Genomic DNA, 27,429 nt, shown 5'->3' with positions numbered 1-27,429 from the left:
TTTAATAGATAAGACACAGAAGGGGAAAGGAAGAGGGTAGAGCCTTGTTGCCATGCTGAGTTGGAGCAGAATGTCCTTACTTGCAGGGCAGGTGTGGCGGCGACAAGCAGATTGAGGCAGGACATTATTTGGAGAAGCATTAAGAAAATTCTGGACTCAGTGGATCGGCCAAGGGATTAACCTAATGACATCCATGGGATCCCAGGATGCCAGTTTGATGATGGCTCTTTTTAAAAAGTTGGTAGGGAAATGTCACATGACAGTTTTGAGAAAAAAATTATTGATTCAACTAGTTCATTCCTATATTCTGCAACGGCAAGCGTGTCTGCTGAGGCCTAATAAGATTGAGGCAAGAAGTGATTATATGGCATTGTACAACATTGTTAATGCTGAATTAATGCCCTAATCCTACTATATAGGCATAATGTTGTACTAATGTGAAAAGAAATAATTAAGTTGATAAGCTGTCATTAAATTCTAATCTTTGTTTTTCTTCTCTTTTTACTTTTTTTGGGTTCCTGCTCACCCAGAAACTTGTTCCCAGCAAATCTTGTTGCAGCAGCCTTTCGATCGGTGAGTTTCATATGCCTTTTCCTTTCTTTCTTTGGACTGATATTTCTGAAGCATGTGACCAAGAAACAGAAAACAGAAACTCAACTCAATTCCTAAGGGGATCATGTCTTTGATAGACCGTATTTTTTGCTCCATAAGATGCACCTGACACATAAGACCATAGTTTTTAGAGGAGGAAAACAAAGGGGAAAAAATATTCTGAACGAAACAGTGGATGTATGATTTTTGTGGTTCATGCTATGGCCACAGACATGTGATTTGACGGTGAGGTTGGGGGTAGCCCAATGCAAAAATCCTGAGGATCCATGTGGATCCGTGCTTTGTAACCATGTTTTTGCGCCATTGTGGCCCCACGAAACAGTGGATGCGTGATTTTTTTGGTGCAGGCTGTAGCCATGGACATGCTATGTGATCTGATGGTTAATTTGGGGTGACCCAATGCGAAAATCCTGAGGATCCATGTGCTTTTACCTCCCCCCTTCCAGGCAGCCTCCTTTATCGCTAGCCTCCCTTATCTCCCTCCTGATCACTTGCCGACCAGCTGCTCAGCGGCTTCGTTTCAACACCCCCTTCCCTCTTTCTAAAAAAAAAAAAAAGCATGATCTGCTTTTTGCCCCTGGGCAATTTGGCTCCATGGGACCACGCATTTGTGCATAAGACGCACAGACATTTCCCCTTAGTTTTTAGGAGGAAAAAAGTGCTTCTTATGGAGCGAAAAATACGGTACTTTCACTGAGACATCATAGTACCTACAATTCTTTATCCTGGATGATTAAGAAAACAAATTATTATTATTCTTATTATTCTTATTCTTATTCTTATTAAAATCAAGGCAACTGATCATTTACTTGTTACTGTTTATGTACCAGTTTAAATAGTCACTGAATTTAGCCCATAGTGTGGTTCAACTAAGTATAGTAGTTCACTTATCAAGATGAATGAAGGGTTGCGGAAATATGTAGACTCAGATTTAAAAGAGGACTGTTTGCACAAATGTTGTGGAGGGCACAATGAATTTGGATATCTAGCAATTTCAACATGCTGAAGACAGACTAATGGAAGAATTTCAGCACTGAATTCTTCCTTTTTATCTAGTGCATAACCTCTTGATGAGAAGCTACCCACTAGCAATGCTACAATGGACATTCTGACATTACCATGATGTATTTCTGTGGCGCTGGCAGAATCTGGCTATTTCAGAATTATTTTTCTCCCTTTTCTTGAACTGGAATATTATCTCACATATACCTGACAGATCTCCCTCATGCAGCAGCTGCTGTCTGAGAACATTACCTCTGATTCCACAAATAATTCAATTTCCACCACTTATCAGAGAGTCTTTCAAGTCACCAAAACTACAGTTCTTACACAGCCTCCTTAGTTCTGTAACATACTGATCAATAGTTTGCTTTTTGAATGCATATTTCTTTCAGAAACATCATTCTTTTTAGGCATACTATATTCTTCAAATTTATCAGTTATTTCTTTTAGTTTCATATTCTCACCCTTAGCAAACACAAAGTTAGCCTACATGTTCAGTGGCTGCTCTCCCACTAGGGTTGCCATACAGTGGTACCTCGGGTTAAGTACTTAATTCATTCCGGAGGTCCATACTTAACGTGAAAACTGTTCTTAACCTGAAGCACCACTTTAGCTAATGGGGACTCCAGCTGCTGCTGCGCCGCCGGAGCATGATTTTCTGTTCTGTTCTCATCCTGAAGCAAAGTTCTTAACCTGAAACACTATTTCTGGGTTAGCGGAGTCTGTAAAATGAAGCGTATGTAACCTGAAGCGTATGTAAGCCAAGGTACCACTGTATTTTGAAGAGCAAAAAAGAGGACACATTCTCCAACTTCTACTTTTAACTACAGATCACTTTGACAACTCTAATTTTAAATACTCCTACTAAATGTAAGCTATAGAAGCTATGACATATATCGCTAGTAGCAATGTTCTTAACTTTTCAACAACAAAATAATAAGAATACATACAGTCATACCTCGAGTTGAATGTGCTTCGGGTTGAGCGCGTTCAAGTTGCGCTCCGCGGCAACCAGGAAGTAACGGAGCGCGTTACTTCCGGGTTCCACCGCTCGCACATACGCAGATGCTCAAAATGACGTCACACACATGCGCAGAAGTGGTGAAACACGACCCGCAAATGCGCCGTCACGTCTTACGTTCCATTCTGGATGCGAACGGGGCTCCGGAACGGATCCTGTTTGTATCCCGAGGTTCCACTGTATTTGGGCTCATGTTCACATCTTTGTGAACATAAGTGTGCACAGAACAATTTAGTAAACTGTTTAACATGTACATATGTGCTCTCCTTAAGGGCAGGAGGATGTTAACTCTTGCCCTCCCAGACTCCTTCCCCAAGATCTTGTAGCTGAGCCAATATCCTTTTAGTTCAGCCACAAGAGAAGGGATTTATACAGTGTGTAGTTAGTTTAAGATGCTGCTCTGTTGTGAGTCTCTGCTGCAGACTAGCTTAGTTGGGTGCCTTAGATCTGAGTCTAACACACTAGAATTTTTTTCTTGGGCTACTGTAAACAAAAAAAACCTGGACATTTTGCCAAATTTTAAAAATCTGCCTGGACGGAAATTTTAATTCTGAAAAAGATCACGTGTCCTGGAAAAAGAGGACATATGGCAACCTTACACAACATGTAGAAAAGTTATTTGATCTTATCAGTTTTCTCTTCTTCTCCCATTGCTGCCAGGTAGAATTTAAACCTTTTCCAATTATCTGAAATATCCACTCACGACTGCAGGCTTGGTGATAGTTGAAACATATTCATTCCTGTTTATAATAATTTCTCCAATTTAGCAGCACTTACAGATATTGTTGCTTTCACTGGGTGTGGCTCCCACAATTTCTTATCATTTGTTTCTAGCTGTACATCCAGAAATCTGCTTTCAGTTGATTTAGTTTGCTCCTCATTCTGCGTTTCAGATGTCATGTAATTATTCTGGATCAACAGACAAACTATTCAGAGACTCTAAAACAAACCTGTGCAGCAACTTCTATGCTTTGGAACTGTCTGAATCATGTGACCTTAGGGCAAATCTTCACATTACCAGCTTCTTAATACTGAACACTAATTTCTCAATTATAAACACTGTCATGACAGGTATAGCAAAAGAAGGTTCTTTTCAAAACTGCCCATCTGTGTAGATTCCAGAGTGATATTCAGTGAAGAACATACCAAAAATACAATACCCTAAAAGCAATAAAACAGCACCACTCATAACATGGAAGTTGCATTTTAAAAAGCCAGTTCATAACTTTAAAATGCCTAGACTAGAATTGTAAAGTGCAAGTAAGTTCTCATTGCCTTGAAGCTATGGTCGAAAAAAAACCCCTATTGTTGTCAGTTCATATACCAAAATATTGGGTTGACAATCTGATTGATTAGTTCATAATTCTACTGATGCAGATGCCAACTATTTTCCTTGTGATCCCACTGCTTCAACAGTTCAATTTCCTGGCCTCCAATTTCTACAGTACTACTCCAGCTTTAATTATGTTATATGCATAGCCTTAAAGGGACCCGGGTGGCGCTGTGGGTAAAACCGCAGCGCCTCGGACTTGCCGATCATCAGGTTGGCGGTTCGAATCTCAAAGTACAAGTAGACAAATAGGTACCGCCCAGCGGGAAGGTAAACGGTGTTTCCGTGCGCTGCTCTGGTTCACCAGAAGTGGCTTAGTCATGCTGGCCACATGACCTGGAAGCTGTACACTGGCTTCCTTGGCCAGTAAAGCGAGATGAGCGCCGCAACCCGGAATCGGTCACGACTGGACCTAATGGTCAGGGTCCCTTTACCTTTACTTTTAACCTGGCCTTTAAAACTTTCAGCACCGACCTGGTCATTCTGTTGCAGATTATAGCGGTTTGCATACTCCTATAATGCACAGGGGACGCGGGTGGCGCTGTGGGTAAAAGCCTCAGCGCCTAGGGCTTGCCAATCGAAAGGTCGGCGGTTCGAATCCCCGCGGCGGGGTGCGCTCCCGTTGCTCGGTCCCAGCGCCTGCCAACCTAGCAGTTCGAAAGCACTCTCGGGTGCAAGTAGATAAATAGGGACCGCTTACTAGCGGGAAGGTAAACGGCGTTTCCGTGTGCTGCGCTGGCTCGCCAGATGCGGCTTTGTCACGCTGGCCACGTGACCCGGAAGTGTCTGCGGACAGCGCTGGCCCCCGGCCTCTAGAGTGAGATGAGCACACAACCCTAGAGTCTGTCAAGACTGGCCCGTACGGGCAGGGGTACCTTTACCTTTACCTTTATGCATAGCCTTGTCATTCCTCGTCCTAAACTCCCAATCAATACCTTGTATTTTTATAGCTCTCCCACATTCCTTAGACATGCAAAAGGGGTTACTTGGCTGCAGTTTGAGTAACCAAGTTTTATGTAGTTTCAGAACCCTTGCTCCATTAGCAGAAAAAGGTGCTAGTTTGCATGTGGCTCACTTTTTTATTTTGGGCATTTCATGCTGGCAAGTACTGGGAGTTTTTTCAAACTCTTCCTGTGTAATTCATGCTTCTCTGCTTGGTTTAGCATACATGCATTTAACATTCTGCCTATCACTTTTTTACATTTTTGTCAGCAAATACTTAGCTTGATAAACTGCAGTCCTTTCTGTCAGTTAATGAAACAGCATGGCTTTCATTCATGGATAAATGTGGGGTAGGGAGGCAAGGGGTGTGTGTGCTTTCTCTGCCTCCAAAATCATAAATCTGTTTATTTCTTTTAACGTACACAGACACATGCACACCCAGATAGTCAACAAGAGGTTTAGAGTGACCTCTGAGGCCAGTCTGCACTTTTCCTGGCCAGCAGGCAGTTCGCAGCTCAGATGAATGCTGCTTGTTCTGATCTAATGATACTGCTCTGGCAATGTAAACAAAAGAATCGTGGTGCCTTTTTGCAATTAGGTGAGGAGGTTGGGGGTGCTGTTGGACCTGACCCTGCTTTTTGAGGGGCAGACGTGGGCAGTGGCCAAGATTAGAAATCAAAAGTGCCAACCAGGTGCTCCAGAAATAACTAGCATCTTTATGGGGAAACCACGTCCAAGTGCAAGTAGATAAATAGGTACCACTCCAGCGGGAAGGTAAACGGCGTTTCTGTGCACTGCTCTGGTTCGCCAGAAGCGGCTTAGTCATGCTGGCCACATGACCCGGAAGCTGTACGCCGGCTCCCTCGGCCAGTAAAGTGAGATGGGCACCACAACCCAGAGTCGTCCGCAACTGGACCTAATGGTCAGGGGTCCCTTTAGCTTTAAAATAATGTATTGGGAAACAGAAGCTTTGATTGGTTGAAGGTTGAAAGAAAAGTATAAGGGCTTTCTCTATAAGGTTGCCATGGAATGAAAGCAAAGAAGAAGCAGAGCTGTTTTTATTTGTTTATCTATGGATATTATTTATTTCATAACACACACACACATACACACACACACACACATACTGCTTGAGTGTAAAAAAAAGAAAGAACCTCACAGCGGTTTACAAAGAAATATCCACAACTACAGTGGTGCCCCGCAAGACGAATGCCTCGCAAGACGAAAAACTCGCTAGACGAAAGAGTTTTCCGTTTTTTGAGTCGTTCCGCAAGACGAATTTCCCTATGGGCTTGCTTCGCAAGACGAAATGTCTTGCGAGTTCTTGCGAGTTTGTTTCCTTTTTCTTAAAGCCGCTAAGCCGTTAATAGCCGCTAATAGCCGTGCTTCGCAAGACGAAAAAACCGCAAGACGAAGAGACTCGCGGAATGGATTAATTTCGTCTTGCGAGGCACCACTGTACTTCAAAAAGCAGAAGTCAGTGAGCCCAGACACAAGCTGAATGTGCTGCTTCCTCAGACATTCTACATGCACCACCAGTGTGTCTCTGTCAAAGGAGACAAATAATATCCATGTACAGCCAAGGGCAGGGCAGGAAAACATCCCAACTGAAAATAGAGCACCTAATAGGGTTGCCATATTTCAAAAAATGAAAATCCGGACACAAAAGTTGTTCAGCCCCCTCTCCTTTCCAAATCTCCCAAAAAATTAATTGAGCTTTTTGAGCTATTTTTAAGGAAATCCATCAAAGCCCGGAAGTGTCCGGGAAATCCCGGGCATATGGCAGCCGTAACCTACCATTGAATCACAGGAAAAGCTGAATATAGGGGACTACATATCGAAAGCAATGTTATTTATTTGTTGAATTTAAAAGATGGTTCACCTGCTCTTTAAGAAACATTTTTCACAAAGGGTCTTACAAAACGCACATCAGAACGCAACACAAAGATATTAAGAGAGCAAAACTGACCTCTTAATATCAATAGAGCCTCATCAATGCAAGTAGCAGTTTCCAAAATTACATGTAAGAGATCTGAGATATTTACAAGCTGTCTTAACAGTGAGCCGGTATATCTGTCTACCAGTGTAGGACTCAGTTTATCCTTTTGCATTTACAGTATGCCACCGATTATAAAGCCATAGTAAGGAACGCAACTATCGGAAACGTTACCATTGAAAAGGTAAGCAATGGTTTTGTGTTAATTTCACCCTCTTCATATGAGTTTGAGATTAGAATTAAATCTTCCTAAAGTCTTTATAAGATGCATAATAACATAAGAGTGGCTGGGGCAACCCAGCCAGATGGGTGGGGTATAAATTATTATTATTATTATTATTATTATTATTATTATTATTATTATTATTATTATTATTATTGCTTGTAAGCCGCTCTGAGCCTGGCCTTGGCTGGGGAGGGCGGGGTATAAATAAAAAAATATTATTATTATTATTATTATTATTATTATTATTATTATTATTATAAATCCTAGGCATGCTTACAAAAGTAAATAACACTGAATTCAATGGGATTTGTTGCTAGGTCCAGTGTATGTAAGATTGAAGGTCAGGGTATGTTCAGAAGTACCAGTGAAGAAAAAGCTCCTAGGCTACCTCTAGGCTTAAAATGGTAAAAGAAAACTATTTTGACAAATGGGTTAATTTTATTTGTACCAATGTGTGCAGTGGTTTCCCTTATTATATGTATGAAGCTCTGGATGTGAACTCGCAAGCTGTGTAGCGGTTTTCCCCAAACAACTGCCCTCCAGATGTTTTAGCGTTTAGTTCCCACTGTCCCTGATTATTGACCACGGTGGTGGGAGTTGTAGACCAAAGCATTGGAAAGGCAGAAAAGCTGGGAAAGGCTGCTGTATAACAATCAACTTGCATACCTCTGTAATGCTACATAGAATATTTAATCTAATATTTTTTTTATTGTTAACAGTATATTACTGATTACAACGCAGTAGTGATAAATGGAACTTCTGTTGTTGGAAATGCTTCGATTGAAAAGGTAAGCAATTGTTTTGTTTCCCCCTCTCATGTTTTAAGGCTTTGCATAAATCTTAACATGTGAATGTAAATGCTTCCTTTAGAGTTGGACTTTTGGCTTCAAAATGTGTGTGATTTTTTTAAAAATTAAAGCACTCTCAGAGAGCATTGTCTTTTAATCCTTTGTCCTTCTCAAACACAAGGGCAACCTCTATGCAGTGACCTGAGGCCATCCCTAGAGAGGGATAGGCCAATCAGCCTGTTTCTTCGTTTGTTTCACTTAAAGGGGAAAAAGGCACATTTTCGCCCATTACTAGGGTTTGCTGATTGTGGAGGAGCAACCAGCGTGCTGGAGTCCCAGATCCTCTAGGAAATCATAAAACAACATGATGCTTCATATTTAGAGTCTAAAACTATATAAAACTCATTTGTTAAAAGTTCAGTTGCTAAGGTTGTGCCATATTGGACAGTTACATCAAAGCCATTGCCCTCTCTGTTTTGTGTCTCATAATGTGGGGGTGCCAGCCTGCTAAGCCCCCTTGGTCTGGTGGTGTTGCTGCTAAATGCCAGGTCTTTTGAGAACAAAACATCTACAGTGGTGCCCCGCAAGACGGAAAACCCGCAAGACGAAAGGGTTTTCTGTTTGCAGAGGCGCTTCGCAAGATGAATTTCCCTATGGGCTTGCTTCGCAAGACGAAAATTGACAAAAATTCTTGCGATTTTTTTTCCGCTCCAAAACCCCTTTTTCTGAAGCGCTAAGCTGCTAAAAGCATTTTAGCAGCAAACCCGCTAATCCCTTAAGCCTTAAAAAGCCGTTTTTAGCCCTTAAAATGTCAATAGCGCTAATAGCGCTAATCCGCCAATGGGCTTGCTTCGCAAGACGAAAAAACCGCAAGACGAAAAGACTCACGGAACGGATTCTTTTCGTCTTGCGAGGCACCACTGTATTATCCATTATTTGTTTGCAGGTGAGAACACTGACTTGGCATGCATAACTGAAACCTGGGTGAATTGACTGGGCGGCCCTATTCTCAGGTGCTTGGTGCAGCACCAAAAACATTTCATATCCTTTCCCTGGAGACCTATCTGCATTGTGTGGGTGTAATGCCTTGTTTGTGTTGTTGGGCCAATGAGACAGAACTAAGCTGCTGGTGGTAGTCTTGGATGTGGTGTTGGAGAATCCTTTCATGGTAGTTTTGGGGGACTTCAGTATCCATGCTGAGGCTGCCTCCGATTGGCCAGCTTGGGACTTGATGTGTCTTAGTATGATGTCCAGATACAATCAGAGTACAGTGGTACCTCGGTTTAAGAACAGCCCTGTTTACAAACTATTCTGTTTAAGAACTCTGCAAAACCAGAAGTAGTGTCCCAGTTAGTGAACTTTACGTCGGTCTAAGAACAGAAGCTGAACGGTGGAAGGGCACCGGTGGCAGGAGGCCTCATTAGGGAAAGCGCACCTCGGTTTAAGAACGGTTTTGGTTTAAGAACGAACTTCCGGAACGGATTAAGTTCGTACACCGAGGTACCACTGTAATAGGACTGTTTACATTCCAGTTCAGATGGCATGTGTGAAAACTCTTAAGCTACAAAGGGCAAGAGCCAATATGTGCTGTACAGTGGTGCCCCGCAAGACGAATGCCTCACAAGACGGAAAACCCGCTAGACGAAAGGGTTTTCCGTTTTTCAATGCGCTTCACAGGACGAATTTCTCTATGGGCTTGCTTCGCAAGACGAAAATGTCTTGCGATTCTTGCTATTTTTTTTCGCGCCCCACCCCCTTTTTCTAAGGCACTAAGCTGCTAATAGCCTTTTAGCAGCTAATCCGCTAATCCCTTAAGCCTTTAATAGCCGCTAATAGCCGCTAATCCGCTAATAGGGTTGCTTTGCAAGACGAAAAAACCGCTAGACGAAGAGACTCGCGGAACGGATTCTTTTCGTCTTGCGAGGCACCACTGTACTGGGTTTATATTATATTTGAAACACACACACACTGAAACCATTTACCTCTTTTTGTTTTCTCTTGTAAGATTTTAATGTGGCTTTTGGACGCTTAATAATGTGGAATCCTTTTCTCATGTTTTGATCTGCTGGTGCTCTGGTATAATGGAGTCCTGCGTACATTGGAAACACAGCATGATACGCCTTAGGCTGTCCTTGAAATCTGGCGAGCTGTTGCTGACTTTGAACAGTTTTCCTTTCTAGTTCTTGAATGTTTCATTTTGTTTCTTATTTTAAATAGTTTGATTTATTTGTTTTTTTGACAATCAGAGCATCTCTAAGATATGAACAAAGTATTTCTAAATAATCTCTGACTTGGCAGGTTATTGCCACATGGATTGTTCTGTGTGTGTGTGTGTGTGTGTGTGTGTGTCTGTGTGTTTGTGTATTTCCAAGGGTTTTAGCATGATGCCACATCAGCACTTGTGATGTGAACTGAGACCTCTAGGTACAGGGTGGTATATAAATTCAGATAATAATAATAATAATATGGTCAATGTCTATTCAAAAATAAGTTCCTGAAGAGGTATGCTTAGGATTCTGATAGATGCAATCCAGCATTAGCCTGAAATGGTTTGTCATGGGGAAATATTCTATTTGATATTGAGTTACCACTTTAGCAGAGCTGGATTCTTGGGACACATGGAAAATTGGAACATCTCAATTGAATACACACCCACACACCCTGCCCTGATGTACAATGAACAGTATAACATTTCACAAGCATGCCTGTGTTTTATTCTTGCTTTTGATTACCTCTCTTGATTATGTAAGTTTTGTTCAGACAACATATGCACCAATCAAACATATGGGGGCAATTTGGGGTTGTGCCTGCAGTACCCCCAAAACATGCACAGTCACCCTAAACTCTGCACAGAGTTTACATGTGTGCAATATGTACACTTGCAGACTCCATTCAGACATTATGTCTAATGCATGTGCCTTTAGTCAATGCACATACGACACCCGTCTTTCCTTTCACAAAATTTAACCAGATATAGAAGTAATTCTTAACCTATTGGTCTGTATGGTCAGTCTATAGAGAAGAATTTCAAGATGTCAACTATATGATAGCAGTGGTCACTGCTGAATGGAGCAGGCTGTGACCAGGTGGGCTGAGTGGGGAAGGGTTGATCCTGTGACAAAGCACTAACCCTTAAATTTCGAGATTGGGACTGATGGAGGCTCTACTGTCTTTATTCTGAGCTCTCCTAGAAACAATATTTTCTTTTCAAGGTTTTACATTTGTGTCTAGAGACTGGCTGTTTCTAGTTGTCCCCTGGTGTTTCTACAATATTTTGCATGTATCTTCTATCCATTGTGTGACCTGCCGTAGTTCATATCAAAAGAGGGGGAAAGGGAAAACTGACCTAAAGATTTAATTTCATAGAATTGGAGTTTAGCGCTAATATATTTAATATTACAACTATGTATTATTTCACAGTTCCCAGTTGGCACAGATATTGAAGGAATGAATATCTTGGGGCTCGTCCTCTTTTCTCTGGTTTTGGGAGTTGCCTTAAAAAAGCTTGGCACTGAAGGAGAAGAACTCATCCGTTTCTTTAATTCCTTCAACGAAGCAACCATGGTCTTAGTATCTTGGATTATGTGGTGAGTGTTCTTTGGGACGATCCTCTCTGGCAATTTTGTGTGTTAGCATCAGCAAAAGCAGCACAAATCAGCTAAATACAGTGGTACCTCGGGTTACATACGCTTCTGGTTACATACGCTTCAGGTTGCACACGCTTCAGGTTACATACGCTTCAGGTTACAGACTCCGCTAACCCAGAAATAGTGCTTCAGGTTAAGAACTTTGCTTCAGGATAAGAACAGAAATCGTGCTCCGGCAGCACAGCAGCAGCAGGAGGCCCCATTAGCTAAAGTGGTGCTTCAGGTTAAGAACAGTTTCAGGTTAAGAACGGACCTCCGGAACGAATTAAGTACTTAACCCAAGGTACCACTGTATAGGCACAGGAGATTGCCCTAATCCAACAGGCTCTTCTTATGTTCTTATGAGATGGGTCTGGATTTATCATAACAGTGTCACATATCTTCTTTCTGTGCCCATGCAAATAATTTTTTTAGGGATTTCCTTTGGTGTTCCAGTACTGGGGAACTGGCAAAACTACATGTATACGTACCCACATATACATTTCTAGTTTACAGGTATGAAGTCTGAACCAGCCTAAGAATTATTAATCCAGTTCTTACGGCAGCACACCGTCTGCCTGTCTACTTAAATGCCAGTACAGATGCCATATGAAATGCAGGATCTTTGAAATGTACAGGGGACCTGCTGCTACACTTGATGCTGTTATTTAAAAACTGCATCAGCCACTCTGGGCGGCTTCCAACAAAGATTAAGGTAAAGGGACCCCTGACCATTAGGTCCAGTCATGACCGACTCTGAGGTTGCAGCGCTCATCTTGCTTTATTGGCCAAGGGAGCCAGTAAAGCTTCTAGGTCATGTGGCCAGCATGACTAAGCCGCTTCTGGTGAACCAGAGCAGCGCATGGAAACACCATTTACCTTCCCACCAGAGTGGTACCTATTTATCTACTTGCACTTTGACGTGCTTTCGAACTGCTAGGTTGGCAGGAGCTGAGACCGAGCAACGGGTGCTCACCCCGTCGCAGGGATTCGAACCGCCGACCTTCAATCGGCAAGTCCTAGGCTCTGTGGTTTAACCCACAGCGCCACCCGCGTCCCAACTCCAACAAAGATTAAAAATACAATAAAACATCAGTCATTAAAAACTTCCCTAAACAGGGCTGTCTTCAGATGTCGTCTAAACGTCTGATAGTTGTTTATCTCTTTGACATCTGACGGGAGGGCATTCCACAGGGCGGGCGCCACTACGGAAAAGCCCTCTGCCTGGTTCCCTGTAACTTGGCTTCTCGCAATGAGGGAACCGCCAGAAGGCCCTCAGCGCTGGATCTCAGTGTCCGGGCAGAGCGATGGGGGTGGAGACGCTCCTTCAGGTATACTGGGCCGAGGGCTTTAAAGGTCAGCACCAACACCAGGGGAGGTTTTCTGGAGGACAGAATGTTAAAGTAAGAGGAAAGGAAGGTCTTAGGGAAGGTGGGATGTTCAGAAGGAGCAAGGTGGAGCTGGTTTGTTCAGGAAAAAAATAGGGGATTGGAATAGGGTGGAGAAGGGATGTGAAGGTTTCTGTACCAAAAAAGGTTTCTCCACTAATTACACCACATTGGCTCACACTCCGGTCTGAAAACTATTTGTTTCTTCCACGGTCTTACAAATAAAATCTGTTAAGTGGTTATCCCTAGTCTCCTACATAAAACCCATGCTTTAGGGGATCGAGCATCCTCCTTGAAACAAGGTGTTCACAGTGAGACAGTAAACTTGGATGTTGTGCAAGCTCACCCCTTATCGAGCAGCCCTTTTCAGAATATTTGGCTGCAGGTGGCAACGTTCAGGCAGTGGCGTAGCGTGGGTTGTCAGCACCCGGGGCAAGGCAAGTAATTTGCGCTCTCTAACCCGTGGATTTGCGCCCCCTAACCTGTGGATTTGCGCCCCCTAACCCTAACCCCCAAATGTTGCGCCCGGTGCGCCCGGCCCCCCCTGCACCCCCCACGCTACGCCACTGCGTTCAGGTATTGGTTCATAAAATCTTCCTGGGTGAAAAGGGAAAGTGGAAGCCAGACTTCACACATAATCACTGCTTTACTTGAAATTCATCATTTTAGGGGGTGTATGCGTGCATCTTCTTAAGAATCTTTTCTCAGCAGTTAATAGCGTCCAATGTTGGGCTTGGTCCGTAAGCAATGGAACGAATCTCGTAGAACATATGACCTTAGAAGCCAGACCTTTATGTTAGAACTTGCCATTAGGGATTTGTATTAGAGCAGCTTAAGGTTTTTACTTCCAAGGATAATTAGGGATGGATGAGCTCATTAAAGTTTGGCCCACCCAAGTTCTCAGCGTACACACTGGGGGCAGCCATGCTTTCTTCCCATACTGTTCCCCCTGAGAGTAACAGAACATTGTGAGATCCCATCACTCCCAAAAGGACTTGCCGTATACGAATTCAACAAACAATACACAGGCTAGTGATATAATAGCAAAATGCAAAGTCACACAAAAATATATCACCAAGGGCAACTGCTCCACAATAAGGAGCCTTCCTTAGGCTAACAAATAGAAGGCCAGAGAGCCTCTTTCTGTAATAATAATAATAATAATAATAATAATTTATTTATACACTGCCTATCTATCTGGCTGGGTTTTCCCAGCCACTCTTTGTGGCTCCCAACAGAAAAATAATAATAATGCCATAAAACATCAAACATTAAAATAAATAATAAAGAAATCCAGACCTGAACAGCAAAATGCCAATTGTGTCATATGATACTTAGATTTGAAAGTGGCCAAAGTGAGTGTGCGACTTTTGAAGGGCTAAAAGACCTGAAGCCCTGGCTGCTTGTCCCTGTGTAGACCTGTATTGTCACTTATATCATAATAATATAATAATAATAATTTATTATTTATACCCCGCTCATCTGGCTGGGTTTCCCCAGCCACACTGGGCGGCTTCCAACAAAATATTAAAATACAATAGTAAGTCAAACATTAAAAACCTCCCTAAACAGAGCTGCCTTCAGATGTCTTATAAAAGTCAGATAGTTGTTTCTTTCCTTGACATCTGATGGGAGGGCATTCCACAGGGCGGGCGCCACTACCAAGAAGGCCTTGGGAGAGATGCATATAAGGACAGATTGGCCCAGTTTTCTAAACTATTGATTGTATACCGTTAAGATTTCACTGTGCAGCTTGATAGTTAAGCCCATTTGTGGGAAGAAACACTGATTATACCAGAACATCATTGACTCACAAGTTGATGTACACACAAGTGATTGTAAAGAAAAAGACTACAGTGGTGCCTCGCAAGACGAAAAGAATCCGTTCCGCGAGTCTCTTCGTCTTGCGGTTTTTTTCGTCTTGCGAAGCAAGCCCATTAGCGGCTTAGCGGCTTAGCGCTATTAGCGGCTTAGCGGGCTTAGCGGATCAGCTGATAAGTGGCTTAGCGGATCAGCTGTTAAGCGGCTTAGCGGCTTGGGAAAAAGGGGGGGGGGAGGAAAAAAAACCCCGCAGGAACTGGCAAGACATTTTCGTCTTGCGAAGCAAGCCCATAGCAAATTTGTTTTGCGAAGCACCTCCAAAACGGAAAACCCTTTTGTCTAGCGGGTTTTCCGTCTTGCGAGGCATTCGTCTTGCGGGGCACCACTGTACTTCTGTAATTTATTTATTTGCTTGTTTACACTCCTTAATGTGGAGCAGTTGCCCTCGGTGATATATTCTTGTGTGACATTGTATATGAATTCAAAGCATGCAGAGATAAGGAGCTCTGAGTGTTAGTCAGTCCAAGTTATGGATGCCCTACTTTTGGGAGTTTAAACGCAAAACATTTTTATGGACCTTCTTGCAAAGCAATCCCCTGGACTGTGGATTGATTAATGTTTTCTGGGCCATGATCTGCCCAGATCAAATCAGGTGTGTTTGCTCTGGAATCTGAGTAGGATTCCTCTCCCCGCCCCCGCAATTCCTAAATATAATGCCTTTGTAATATTAAAGCAATTGATAGGTGGCATCGTCATTTTGTCATTACTAAGCCAACACTCCAAGTTAATCAGTCATCAAATAATCCTCCACTTTGTAGATTATGGGCATACATTTTAACTTGACCCTGGAATGAACAGAAATTCTCAGGGCTGCTTTTCTCCTTTTCTGGAATTTATTATCTCTCTCTTTGAAATACTAATTAGCAACGTGAAGAAAAGCCACCCAGCTATAGATTAAAAGATCAAACAGTTAAGTTTTTTTAAAAAGTGGCATTCAAAACATCAACTTCATTAGGTTTCATGCTCAAATCATATTTAGAAACAAATAACGTTGCTTTTATGCTTAGTGAAACCATTGGTTTATCTTACTCAGAATTGTCTATATGTCTGGCAACCACTCCCCAGGGATTCAGGCAGGAATATTTCCTGGCCATACCAAGAAATGCAAGAGAGTCAGCCTGGGACCTTTTGTAAGCTTGGATCAATTTGTTCTGCTCCTATGTATTTAGGAGGCCCACACACTTATTTAAACAGTAGCATTGATATGATGTCCCTTGCCCAATAGATGAGAGGAAGAGACAGTAACAGTTTTGCTGTGGGAGCACAGATATTTTACCTGTAGCTCTCAGATCTTCCCCTGCCCCATTTGAGCTGGGTCAGTGCTGCAGGGCTGATTTAGCACAGCATGGAAGCTGACAAATAATGAGGGTGGGCCTTAAATATAAGGGTTTGGGAAATGTAGGCGATGCAGAAAGGGTAATATTGTTGGTGGGGGGAAATATGCTCATCAAAGAACAAACCTTAGTCAAATGTTTTAATTAGAATGTTATTCCAGACTTGGTCTGTATGGCATGGCTGTTGCATTCTTCACATGCTTTGGTTTATGGCACTTTAAAGACCTTGTTCCTTACTAATGTTGACTGTTAACTTCCCTGCAGGTATGTACCTATTGGCATCACATTTCTTGTTGGAAGCAAAATAGTGGAAATGGACGACATCATGCTTCTGGTGACGAGCCTTGGGAAATATATATTTGCTTCGATTCTGGGCCACTTCATCCATGGACTGGTCGTTTTACCACTTATTTATTTTGCAATTACACGCAAAAACCCTTTCACTTTTCTGCTAGGACTTATAACACCGTTTGCAACAGCTTTTGCCACTTGTTCCAGGTTGGTTGGTGTAAGCTTTTATATGTGAAATGGGAATAGCATTATTCTAGTCCAGGGTAATAATTCTAGCTTAATGACCTGCTTAGTCATTTTCGTAGCTTTTATTGCAATGCAAGAAGCCCTCCTATGGGTGTCTAATTTCTCAAAATGTCACATAGGCTTTTAGAATGATATTTGGATGTTCCATGTCTATATACCCTAATATAGCTGTCAGAATTTGACAGAGTAATCCTGCCCTCCTGATCCACTGGCTGAAGAGATTTAAGATGAGGTGGAGTTTCTCCAGCAGAGTAGGGGTGCCCACCAAAGAGCCCCCTCTCTCCTTGCACGTGGAAAGCTCTGCAGGTGTAGACCTGCTGATGGAAGTAGCCATTAGTTAGGCCCGAAATAAGGCATTTCAGGAGCAGGCCAGAGGCAGCCTTGGTTCCACTGGATCCAAATTCTTCCAAGATCCTACAAGAAGCTCCAAGATCAGGCTCATAAGCTATGCCAGTTTGAGACTGACATAGCCATTTCCTCTTATTAGTTTCAAAGCGGGTGGGGGGCATTTACAATTGGGCTAAAAAGAGAGAGAGGTCCCTGTTGCAACCCCATCGCGGGCAGCTCAAGCGAGGAGTTGTAAATGATCTGTTTCTTCACTCCCTTTCCCACTTAATGAAGGCTCTGACCAGTTTTAAAGGGCCAGAGAAAATAGCAGCACCTCCCTAATAGTGTGAGATAGCTGAGGTGCAAATTGTCTGCTTTTGGCCACCAAGACAAATAATGAAATCCACTCTAATCTAAATTCTTAGACAGTGTCTTGCTTAAACTAGTCACAACAGCTCTGAAACAGAAACAGCAATTTTAAAATGTACCCTAGACCACCCTTTATTTTTCCTCTAATAAGAGTTGGATGTATCTTTTGGAAATATAGAACGTGGAGCTCTTTTACCCTGGAACGGCATGTACCTGGAATGCTGCACAATATGTTTAGGCTGGCAGAGAGATCCAGCTGTTAGAATGTTTATATTAGTGGGTTATATACATTGCCAGACCTGATGATGATATCCTTTCTTGGCCACATTTAGCTCTGCAACTCTTCCATCAATGATGAAATGCATCGAGGAGAACAATGGAATAGACAAAAGAATTAGCAGGTTTATTCTGCCAATCGGGGCCACGGTGAACATGGATGGAGCTGCCATTTTTCAGTGTGTAGCTGCTATCTTTATTGCCCAGCTGAACAACCATGAGCTCAATAGCGGACAGATCTTCACCATTCTGTAAGTTGCAATGCAGAGCTGCTTTTTTCTGATGGCCGAATGCAGCGATAGCTCCACTGAGGATATGCAATAAATGGAGTTATCTAGCTGCAAAGGTGCTTGCCTTCTTGCAGCTTTCTTGGTTGCACTTCTAGTACTATTTAGAACGTGTGCCCTTCACAGAGGTGGTGGGTTAAATCCAGGCTTTCCCTTCTGTGGATGAAGGAGCTTTTGTTTGCGGAAGGGACTCAGATCTACGGGAGTAAGTCTTCCACCAGTCCTGCCACTCAACATGCTGTTCTGGAGGGAAGATCCCTCAGATCTTCTTTGGGGATGGGAGCACAGAAGTCTGCAGGGGGAATAGGCAGAAAATAGTGTCCTCTTAAGACGGCACCCCATGGGCAGTGTTCCGCTTCATGGGTAGTCTGGGTTCAATGTGCTGAAAACATCAGCAACTTTCTCCTCCCAGTGAAAAAGCAGTATATTTTGCAGTTGTGAATAAGTGCTCAGATGGGCAGAAGGTCTCAGCATGAGACTCATGATCTCAGGGTTGTGGGTTTGAGCCCTGTGTTGGGTGAAAGAGTCCTGTAAAAGGGCCAAGCTGGGTCTTCTCTAGCAGAGGTGGTTTCAGGGTAGCAGGACCGGTTTGGGCACACTGGGCACCAGCACTGCAGGGGGCACCACAACAATGATGTGGAACAGAGTGTGGCAGTTGGGTGCGCACTGAATTTTAGCGTCACACGGGGCCACTGAAATTTGAGAGCCCAAAGTCTGCCACTTGTTCCCTTCCAAGGCAGACCAAGCTAACCCCATTTCTGTGGCTTTCTGCATGGAGGCAAAAGCCTTTGTTCCTAAGCTGATGTATAAATACATTGCTATTGGTTTTAACTGGTTGTTTCTATTGATGCCTCCTCTTTTTTGCTTTCTTTTATTAATGTTCTATTGTATTGTATTGCTGTTAGCTATTTTGAGCACCGTCTGGTGAAAAGGCAGGCTACAAATTTAAGAAATAAGATAAATAGATACATAATTAAGATGAGTGTGCACAACAGTGATTCAGAGCTGCAGAATACAGCTTGGAGAAATATATGCGCTTTGAATTGTGAGTGTGATGCAAATGGAGACCATGATGAACAAAATTAAACCTAGCGCTAGTAGTAAGTGTATGGTTCCCAATGGTGATATGAATCATCTGTGTTGCAAAAAAGCATTTCTGTTTTTACATCTAAGTACCTGGGACGCGGGTGGCGCTGTGGGTTAATGCCTCAGCGCCTAGGGCTTGCCGATCAAGAGGTCGGCGGTTCGAATCCCCGTGGTGGGGTGCGCTCCCGTTGTTCGGTCCCAGCGCCTGCCAACCTAGCAGTTCGAAACCACTCTTGGGTGCAAGTAGATAAATAGGGACCGCTTACTAGCGGGAAGGTAAACGGCGTTTCCGTGTGCGGCTCTGGCTCGCCAGAGCAGCGATGTCACGCTGGCCACGTGACCCGGAAGTGTCTTCGGACAGCGCTGGCCCTCGGCCTCTTTGAGTGAGATGGGCGCACAACCCTAGAGTCTGTCAAGACTGGCCCATACGGGCAGGGGTACCTTTACCTTTACCTTTACCTACCTGGAACATAGGGACAGGGGTGGCACTGTGGTCTAAACCACTGAGCCTAGGGTTTGCCGATCGGAAGGTCGGCGGTACGAATCCCCGCGAGGGGGTGAGCTCCCGTTGCTCGGTCCCAGCTCCTGCCAACCTAGCAGTTCGAAAGCACGCCAAAAAGTGCAAGTAGATAAATAGGTACTGCTCCGGCAGGAAGGTAAACGACGTTTTCGTGCACTGCTCTGGTTTTGGTGTTCCGTTGCGCCAGAAGCGGCTTAGTCATGCTGGCCACATGACCCCGGAAAAACTCTGCGGACAAATGCCGGCTCCCTCGGCCTGTAAAGCGAGATGAGCGCCGCAACCCCAGAGTCGTCTGCGACTGGACTTAACTGTCAGGGGTCCTTTGCCTTTTTACCTGGAACATGTTGTGCCAGCATGTGGAAAGGTAGAAATATCCCTAGTCAAAAAAGGAAACCTTTGGCACTTTTATGCTTATGTGCCATTGCGGCACAACAGTAACCAATATTGATTCCCGTTGACAGTGTAACGGCAACTGCATCCAGCGTGGGAGCTGCTGGAATTCCAGCGGGAGGAGTTCTCACCATAGCTATTATCCTGGAGGCAATTGGACTTCCCACCAATGACATCTCCCTCATATTGGCTGTCGACTGGATTGTGTAAGTACTTGGTGTGTGGTTAGGGCACACATTATTGTGGCATCGTTGCAGGTGGTTGGTGGCATGAATTGAATATTATATTTTGAGGGGAGCATACTGTTGCACACCACTCCAGTCTCCAAGTGGTGGGAGATTCCTGGGGTGCTTCGCCCAAGATTGTGTTTCCTTTGCAACGAGGTACCGTGGAGACTGCAGTGTCCTTAAGATATATGGTTTATTTACACATATATACAAGCTGAGCCTATGATGGAGGGGCTTACAGCATTGACATGCCAAGAATGTCCTGCTTCTCCCATAGCCACAGCCTTGAACCCTAGCAGAAATCAGCCATGGCTCTCTCTTCCTCTCTCTCTCTCTCTCTCTCTCTCTCTCTCTTTCTCTCTCTGCGTTTCCAATCTGCCACTTTTGCATCCAGCTTCTAGCTCACATCACTCAACTCTCAACTCCAGCCTCTTGTCTTTCTAACTAACAGAACGTTGAGTAAGGGAGACCCACACGTTTGTCCTTTGGCACAGAGCCATTTCCATATTTAGTGGGCCATGATCAGGCTGGCTTGGCTATTCCAGCAGTTGAATCTGTGCTGGATCCAGGAATTAGCTTCCCTGCCTCCTCCCCACAAACTCATAACAATACATTTCAGAATATATATATTTTTTAAGCTGACAGTGTGAATGAAGTACAGAATTCCTAAAAGGCAGGAACCTAAAAAATGAAAGAGAGATGCTGTATACTGTAGGCCAGTTATCAAGGGCCAATCTTGATGATGTTATGGCACAGCTTATCCTTAGAATCCCCAGTTAAAGTAATTAGGGACTCAGCTACATTAGTAAAAAAAACAACCACCACCAATGCTTTGAATGTGTACCACCAGATGGCGCCAGAGAACAAACATATTTTCTATGCGATTTTTACATAGGGTTTTTTTTTGTTATAACGATTTAATTTCTGACTCATATATAGTGTGTTTTTTTCTGTGTGTAGATCCACTCTGGGTTGCAGTCTACCAGTCAGTAAACAATTTGGGTCCAGATTGACCAACAGTCTGACAAGCTATAAGACAGTTTGTTGTGTTCCTGTGAAGGGAGCTAAAGTTTCTCTCCATAGTAACTTACTTTCCTACAATCCACCCCTCCAGGCACTTTTTGTCTGGCAGCACTGGGAATGATTGACTTTTGGCTGATTCACACTTCCCTTTCCTCTGCTCTTTCCAGGCATGGTCTGCACTTTAAAGCTCTGTACGAAAACCCGCTCTTTAAAGCTCAGTTGGAGCAAATAGCAATCCATGGAAAACCCAAATTGACATTTGCTCCGATTGAACGCTGAAAAGTGGGGAAAGCTCAGACCAAAAAAAGAAAATGCTTGGGACACAAGAGCTTTTAAGTGTGGGCCTGTGCTTGGAAAGAGTGGGACAAAAGATAAGTGTGGACAAGCCCTAAGAGAGAAGCATTGTGGAGGGTGGAGCTGTAGGGAGCTTTAGTGTTGGAGCACCCTCTCTGCTTGCAGAAGGTCACAAGTTCAGTCCTCAACATCTCCAGATAGGACTGAAACGCTGAAGAGCAGGTGCCAATAGCCCTGACAATACTGGGCTAGATGCACTATTGGTTTGACTCGCTGTAAAGCAGCCTTCCATTTTCCTATGAGACAAGCCACAAATCAGCAGAGAGTAGCCTCTCCTCCCCTGGAACTGCTGCTGCCCTGTCTGGTTAGAGTCACACCCTTGGACAATATAAGTATTGATGCCTCCAGCCAGCTATAGTAATCACTGTTTTTGATTACCACTGACCTTTAAAGCCCTAAACGGCCTCGGTCCAGTATACCTGAAGGAGCGTCTCCACCCCCATCGTTCTGCCCGGACACTGAGGTCCAACGCCAAGGGCCTTCTGGGAGTTCCCTCGCTGCGAGAAGCCAAGTTACAGGGAACCGGGCAGAGGGCCTTCTTGGTAGTGGCGCCCACCCTGTGGAACGCCCTCCCACCCGATGTCGAAGAGAAAAACTACTACCAGACTTTTAGAAGACATCTGAAGGCAGCCCTGTTTAGGGAAGATTTTAATGTTTAATAGACTATTGTATTTAAATATTCTGTTGGAAACCCAGCCAGATGGGCAGGGTACAAATAATAAATTATTATTATTATTATTATTATTATTAGCCTCTGTGGCTGGAGCACCACTTATAAGAGTCTCATGCTCTACTGACTGAGCTATCATCAAGGAGGTGAGCTGTTTCATTCCAGTCATTTGTTTATTCCTACTGGAGGAAATAAGGAGGTCATTGCTGTGGCTGTTCAGGTTTATCCTTGTTCATTCTCATGGTGGCTACATTTGCCTGTAGTTGCGACGGAAGAAAACAGGAAAGCAGCTAATGTGGATCCTTCTCATTCTGCTACTCTCAGTATTGTCCACACTGAATAATAATAATAATAATAATAATAATAATAATAATAAATAATTTATTATTTGTACCCCGCCCATCTGGCTGGCTTTCCCAGCCACTCTGGGCGGCTTCCACAGAGACCAAAAATACACTAAAATGCCACACATTAAAAACATCCCTGAACAGGGCTGCCTTCAGATGTCTTCTGAATGTCAGGTAGTTGTTTATTGCTTTGATATCTGATGGGAGGGCGTTCCACAGGGCGGGCGCCACTACTGAGAAGGTCCTCTGCCTGGTTCCCTGTAACTTGGCTTCTCGCAATGAGGCAACCGCCAGAAGGCCCTCAGCGCTGGATCTCAGTGTCCGGGCAGAACGATGGGGGTGGAGACGCTCCTTCAGATATACTGGGCCAAGGCCATTTAGGGCTTTAAAGGTCAGCACCAACACTTTGAACTGTGCTTGGAAGCAGCAGCTTTCTTGTGTTTCAGACCAGGTCTCTCTCAGCCCTAACCTGGAGATACCAGGCATTGAATTTGGGGCCTTCTGCATTCAAAGCAGATTCTTTGCCTCTAGGCTGTGGCCCTTCTTCAAGGTTTCAAGGCTTGTTGGGCTGGGTGTAAGTAGAACTGGGGGAGCAATATTCTGCATGAGGTGGGCTTTGCTTCTGACCCTGAGCCTGCTCACAGAAATGGAGCAAATTCTGAGAAGCTCTACGGAGTTTCTCATGACATCTGAACTGTATACATCTGGGGGAAACATGGTACCCTGTAGGCTGACTGAGCAATCTCATCTCCTGTGATGTTTTGTTAACACCGGGTTCCCTTTGTGCTCTTTCCCAATTGACCAGGGACCGGACCACTACAGTTGTGAATGTAGAAGGGGATGCCTTTGGAGCAGGTATCCTTCATTATCTGAACCAGAAAGAAGCCAAGGAGAAAGCAGAAGAAAAACTAAACGAAGTCTGCGTAGAAGCCGTTCCAAACAGCAAGGCTGAGGGGGAAACGTCACCTCTGGTAATGCACAGAAACCAAGACATCCCATTTGCCGCTCCGCCACCTAGCACTAAAGATCTAGAATCTAAAGAGTCAGTCCTATGAATGAGAAGGAGCGGGGAGGCACTCTGAGGACACTGTATGTTGGAGACAACAGCATATTTAACTTGGAGCAGACCCAAGCGGCCGTTTGGATTGAACAGATGTGTCCCTTTTCCATTTATGGAACACTGTGGTAGCCAGTCACAGACTACGTGTGCGCGCGCGCATTTCTGGCGTGTTTCCCCCTTTGAGTGCAGACACCTTTGTGATGAGGTAGTGATGTTTCATAGTTTTGCGTGTGTGCAAAATATGCAACACTCGTGTGCTGATACGAGTGAAAGCAAGGTGTTTGCTTTTTGCTGGAACACTAAAGGCCCACTCTGAGAGGTAGAGTTTGACTGCTGGATCGTACTAGGCAAGGTCACCTTGATAGCCTAGCTTGTACGGGGAGACAAATTGAGTTCTCTCCCTTTATTACATCAAGCCTGCCCTGTTGTATTCTGAAAGGCCCCCTCTCTGTGAAGGGATAAGTCTTCTTGATTCTAAGGCCAGAGATTATGGGATTATGTTTCTGCTACCAGTTACTGGATATATCTTGATGATGCAGAGTGGACTGGAACCAATGTATGCCAGACATGCATGCCTAATGGAAACTAGTCCTAGCTATTCTAAAAAGTACGTTCTCATTTACCGTATTTTTTGCTCTATAAGACTCACTTTTTCCCTCCTAAAAAGTTAAGGGGGAATGTGTGTGCGTCTTATGGAGCGAATGCAGGCTGCGCAGCTATCCCAGAATCCCAGCAAGAGGGATTTCTGCTTTCGCTGTGCAGCGATCCCTCTTGCTGTTCTGGCTTATGAGATTCGGAATATTTTTTTTCTTGTTTTCCTCCTCCAAAAACTAGGTGCGTCTTGTGGTCTGGTGCGTCTTATAGAGCGAAAAATACGGTATATTTCTCTTATCCCCCTCCTGCTAAGCCACAGTATCTGTGTATGTTAAACATTGGGATATTTGGAAAGAATCTTTAGCTGCTCCAACTAAGAAATGTCAAGAACCTGTAACTATACAGGAATGGCCACAGTGAGCTTGATGCAAGAAGTTCAAAGACCGTTTTACACAAGACACTTAATTTGCCTCTGAGCATCTCTGGGCTCCTTTATTCTAACACCTGGCTGTTGTTTAGACAGATGAAAGGCATTTGTAATGTAATTGAACATTCTGGATTATTGGTAAGTGTTAGCATCTATATTACAAACCTGATTGAAGAAAGCCTGATGTAAGCTTCCTGTGCAGATATTCTCATTCTGGTTTCCTTCTTATCACTGGTACCAGTTAACACACATTATTACTTAAGGCCTTAAACCTCAAGAATGCAGACCAAAGAAAAGACTTGAAGCAGTATAGTCATTGTTTTCTCTATGACTGTTAAAGTGCTTGTTCTTTGCTTTAGAAGAGCAGTTCTTGACCTCTAATGGACTACTACCAACTATTTCTACACCATTATCATTAAATGCCCCCTAAGCCATAGGTAAGAATTAGGACATAAAAACGGGACTCCAGACAAGGCAACTTATTCTAATATATAGGCATAGAGAGCTGCTGCAAATGCATCCCTGCTCAGAATATATTTAATGCATTATATCGACTGTTTTGGAGGAAGGGAGAACAGAATGAGAGCCTAGCTCTACCTTTCCCCCAAAGAGGTACAGTGGTACCTCAGTTTTTGAACGTTTCCATTGACAAACGTTTCAGTTTTTGAATGCCGTAAACCCGTAAGTAAATGCTTCCATTCTCAAACGTGCCTCAGAAGTTGAACGGCTTCCACTGAGTGTATATGTTATTTTTCTCAATTTTCTCTATTATATTTGCAAACTGCCCTTTGCACCTTGGTTTCGGAACTTGAATAATCTTCTGGAACGGAGTACGTTAAAAAACCGAGATACCACTGTATTTTAACACCCAGCTGGGACTTCTGGGTTGAGCTTTGAATCCAGGCACTCTCCTACAATCTCTGGCTTGTGTTTCTTTGTACAAGACTTTTAGTCTTGTGTAGGATAAAATGGGATAAGCTGAGATGAACTCCTCCTTGATACAAGGATAGGAAACTTTTGATTATCTTACTAATAATAATAATGCTGATTTCTTATCTGCCTTTCAGGAGGAATGATCCGGTATCTACCTGCTGAAATGACCCTTTTTCAGTCAGCACAATTTGGTTTAGTGCAGGCCCTTGAAAAAAGGTTGCACATAAATACTGGCCCCCAAAATCTCCCTTCTCTGTGGGAACACAGCAGTATTTATCATGTGTACCTTTTCAAGTGTACTTCTTTTTACAATGTGTTATGCAAAGAATGCCGTCTTGTTTTGCTGGGCCCTATAGCTAAAGGTCTATGGCATGCTGACTGACAAAGGCCCTGCTGTAGTCTTAGTAGCCCAGCCAGTTAAGCCAGTCCTCTTTGCACAAATTGCCAGGTTCTCTTCTGCAAGAAAGATACAATCTGTAAATAATCCCATTGCCTTTCTGTTAGATAATCATTGTCATAAGATTGCATCCATCCCTTGCTTAATTTGTTGAGCACGCTTCAAAAAGGATGGCGGTATATTCTCACTGTCTGTGGTCTTGATTTCAGGGTTCCTGTTGAACAAATGACAGACATACAGACTGAGATAACAGATGATGCAGATAAACTTAGCTTACATTGAAGAGACAGGCAGTGTACATCTTTTCTAGTTTCTGGCACCAGCTTATAGCTTTGCTTGGGGTTCATGAGTCAAGTATTTCAGCTTACACATTCAAAGTATATATCAGAGCTTGCAGGGAAGAAGAAATCCATTTGGAGAATAAACACCAGCAAACTGCTTTAATTGATCTAGCAAATGTTTAAGCAAGAAATAAAAGAAGTTCAAAAGTTGAAAGTAGCATCTTTCCTAATCAGTAACAACAGTTCGAATCCCCGCGGTGGGGTGAGCTCCCGTCGTTCGGTCCCAGCTCCTGCCCACCTAGCAGTTCGAAAGCACCCCTAAGTGCAAGTAGATAAATAGGTACCGCTTTATAGCGGGAAGGTAAACAGCGTTTCCGTGTGCTGCGCTGGTGCTGGCTCGCCAGAGCAGCTTCGTCACGCTGGCCACGTGACCCGGAAGTGTCTCCGGACAGCGCTGGCCCCCGGCCTCTTAAGTGAAATGGGTGCACAACCCTAGAGCCGGACACGACTGGCCCATACGGGCAGGGGTACCTTTACCTTTTAACAACATTTAAGTTCAGCTGTTCTTCAGGAAATACCCCATTTTCTCAACCTGTAATATACAGGAGCTACTTTTGCAAGAACGGCTCAAACAATTTACATTTTGCAGGTGATAAAGACCAAACTACACAGGATATTTATGACTGGATCTCCCAACACATTTAATTTTAACTTAACAGGAACTCTAGGGTCTCGCCTCCCTCCTCTCCCTGAATTGGATCAGGTTGAGGAAGGGGTGGCTTAATTATTTTCCTCTTTACACTGTTTCCCTGCTTTAACTTGCCCCCACTGCTGCTAACTAAGTAACTAAGTAAGGGAGGCTGTCATGCTCACTTCTGTCACCTATAAGAGAAGCTAGAGGGTAGAAAAAGGAGGGAATAAATGTAACTACAGTGGTGCCTCGCAAGACGGAAAACCCGCTAGATGAAAGGGTTTTCCGTTTTGGAGGTGCTTCGCAAAACGAATTTGCTATGGGCTTGCTTTGCAAGACGAAAATGTCTTGCGAGTTCCTGCGGGGTTTTTTTCCTTTCCCCCCTCTTTTTCCCAAGCCGCTAAGCCGCTTAACAGCTGATCTGCTAAGCCGCTTATCAGCTGATCCGCTAAGCCGCTTATCAGTTGATCCGCTAAGCCGCTTATCA

The 27,429-nt window shown here is 43.7% G+C and overlaps 1 protein-coding gene across 1 annotated transcript in view; it reads left to right on the top strand.

The window, feature by feature from the left end:
- SLC1A4 (solute carrier family 1 member 4) overlaps window positions 1-26,465 on the top strand; it is a 36,982-nt gene extending 10,517 nt beyond the window's left edge. The window contains exons 2-9 of the mRNA XM_083435358.1: window positions 531-573; window positions 7,025-7,087; window positions 7,849-7,917; window positions 11,338-11,504; window positions 16,411-16,644; window positions 17,712-17,906; window positions 20,010-20,144; window positions 23,365-26,465. Coding sequence (XP_083291484.1) covers window positions 531-573; window positions 7,025-7,087; window positions 7,849-7,917; window positions 11,338-11,504; window positions 16,411-16,644; window positions 17,712-17,906; window positions 20,010-20,144; window positions 23,365-23,614 — 1,156 coding nt within the window. The 3' untranslated portion in view covers window positions 23,615-26,465. The remainder of the gene's footprint in view (window positions 1-530; window positions 574-7,024; window positions 7,088-7,848; window positions 7,918-11,337; window positions 11,505-16,410; window positions 16,645-17,711; window positions 17,907-20,009; window positions 20,145-23,364) is intronic.
- Window positions 26,466-27,429: the final 964 nt, after the last annotated feature.

This window comes from Podarcis tiliguerta, assembly GCF_965153285.1.
Source record: "Podarcis tiliguerta genome assembly, chromosome: 3".
In the NCBI taxonomy this organism is placed as follows: Eukaryota; Metazoa; Chordata; class Lepidosauria; order Squamata; family Lacertidae; genus Podarcis; species Podarcis tiliguerta.
The sequence above is the reverse complement of the archived record's forward strand: the minus strand, read 5'-3'. Positions and strand labels throughout refer to the sequence as shown.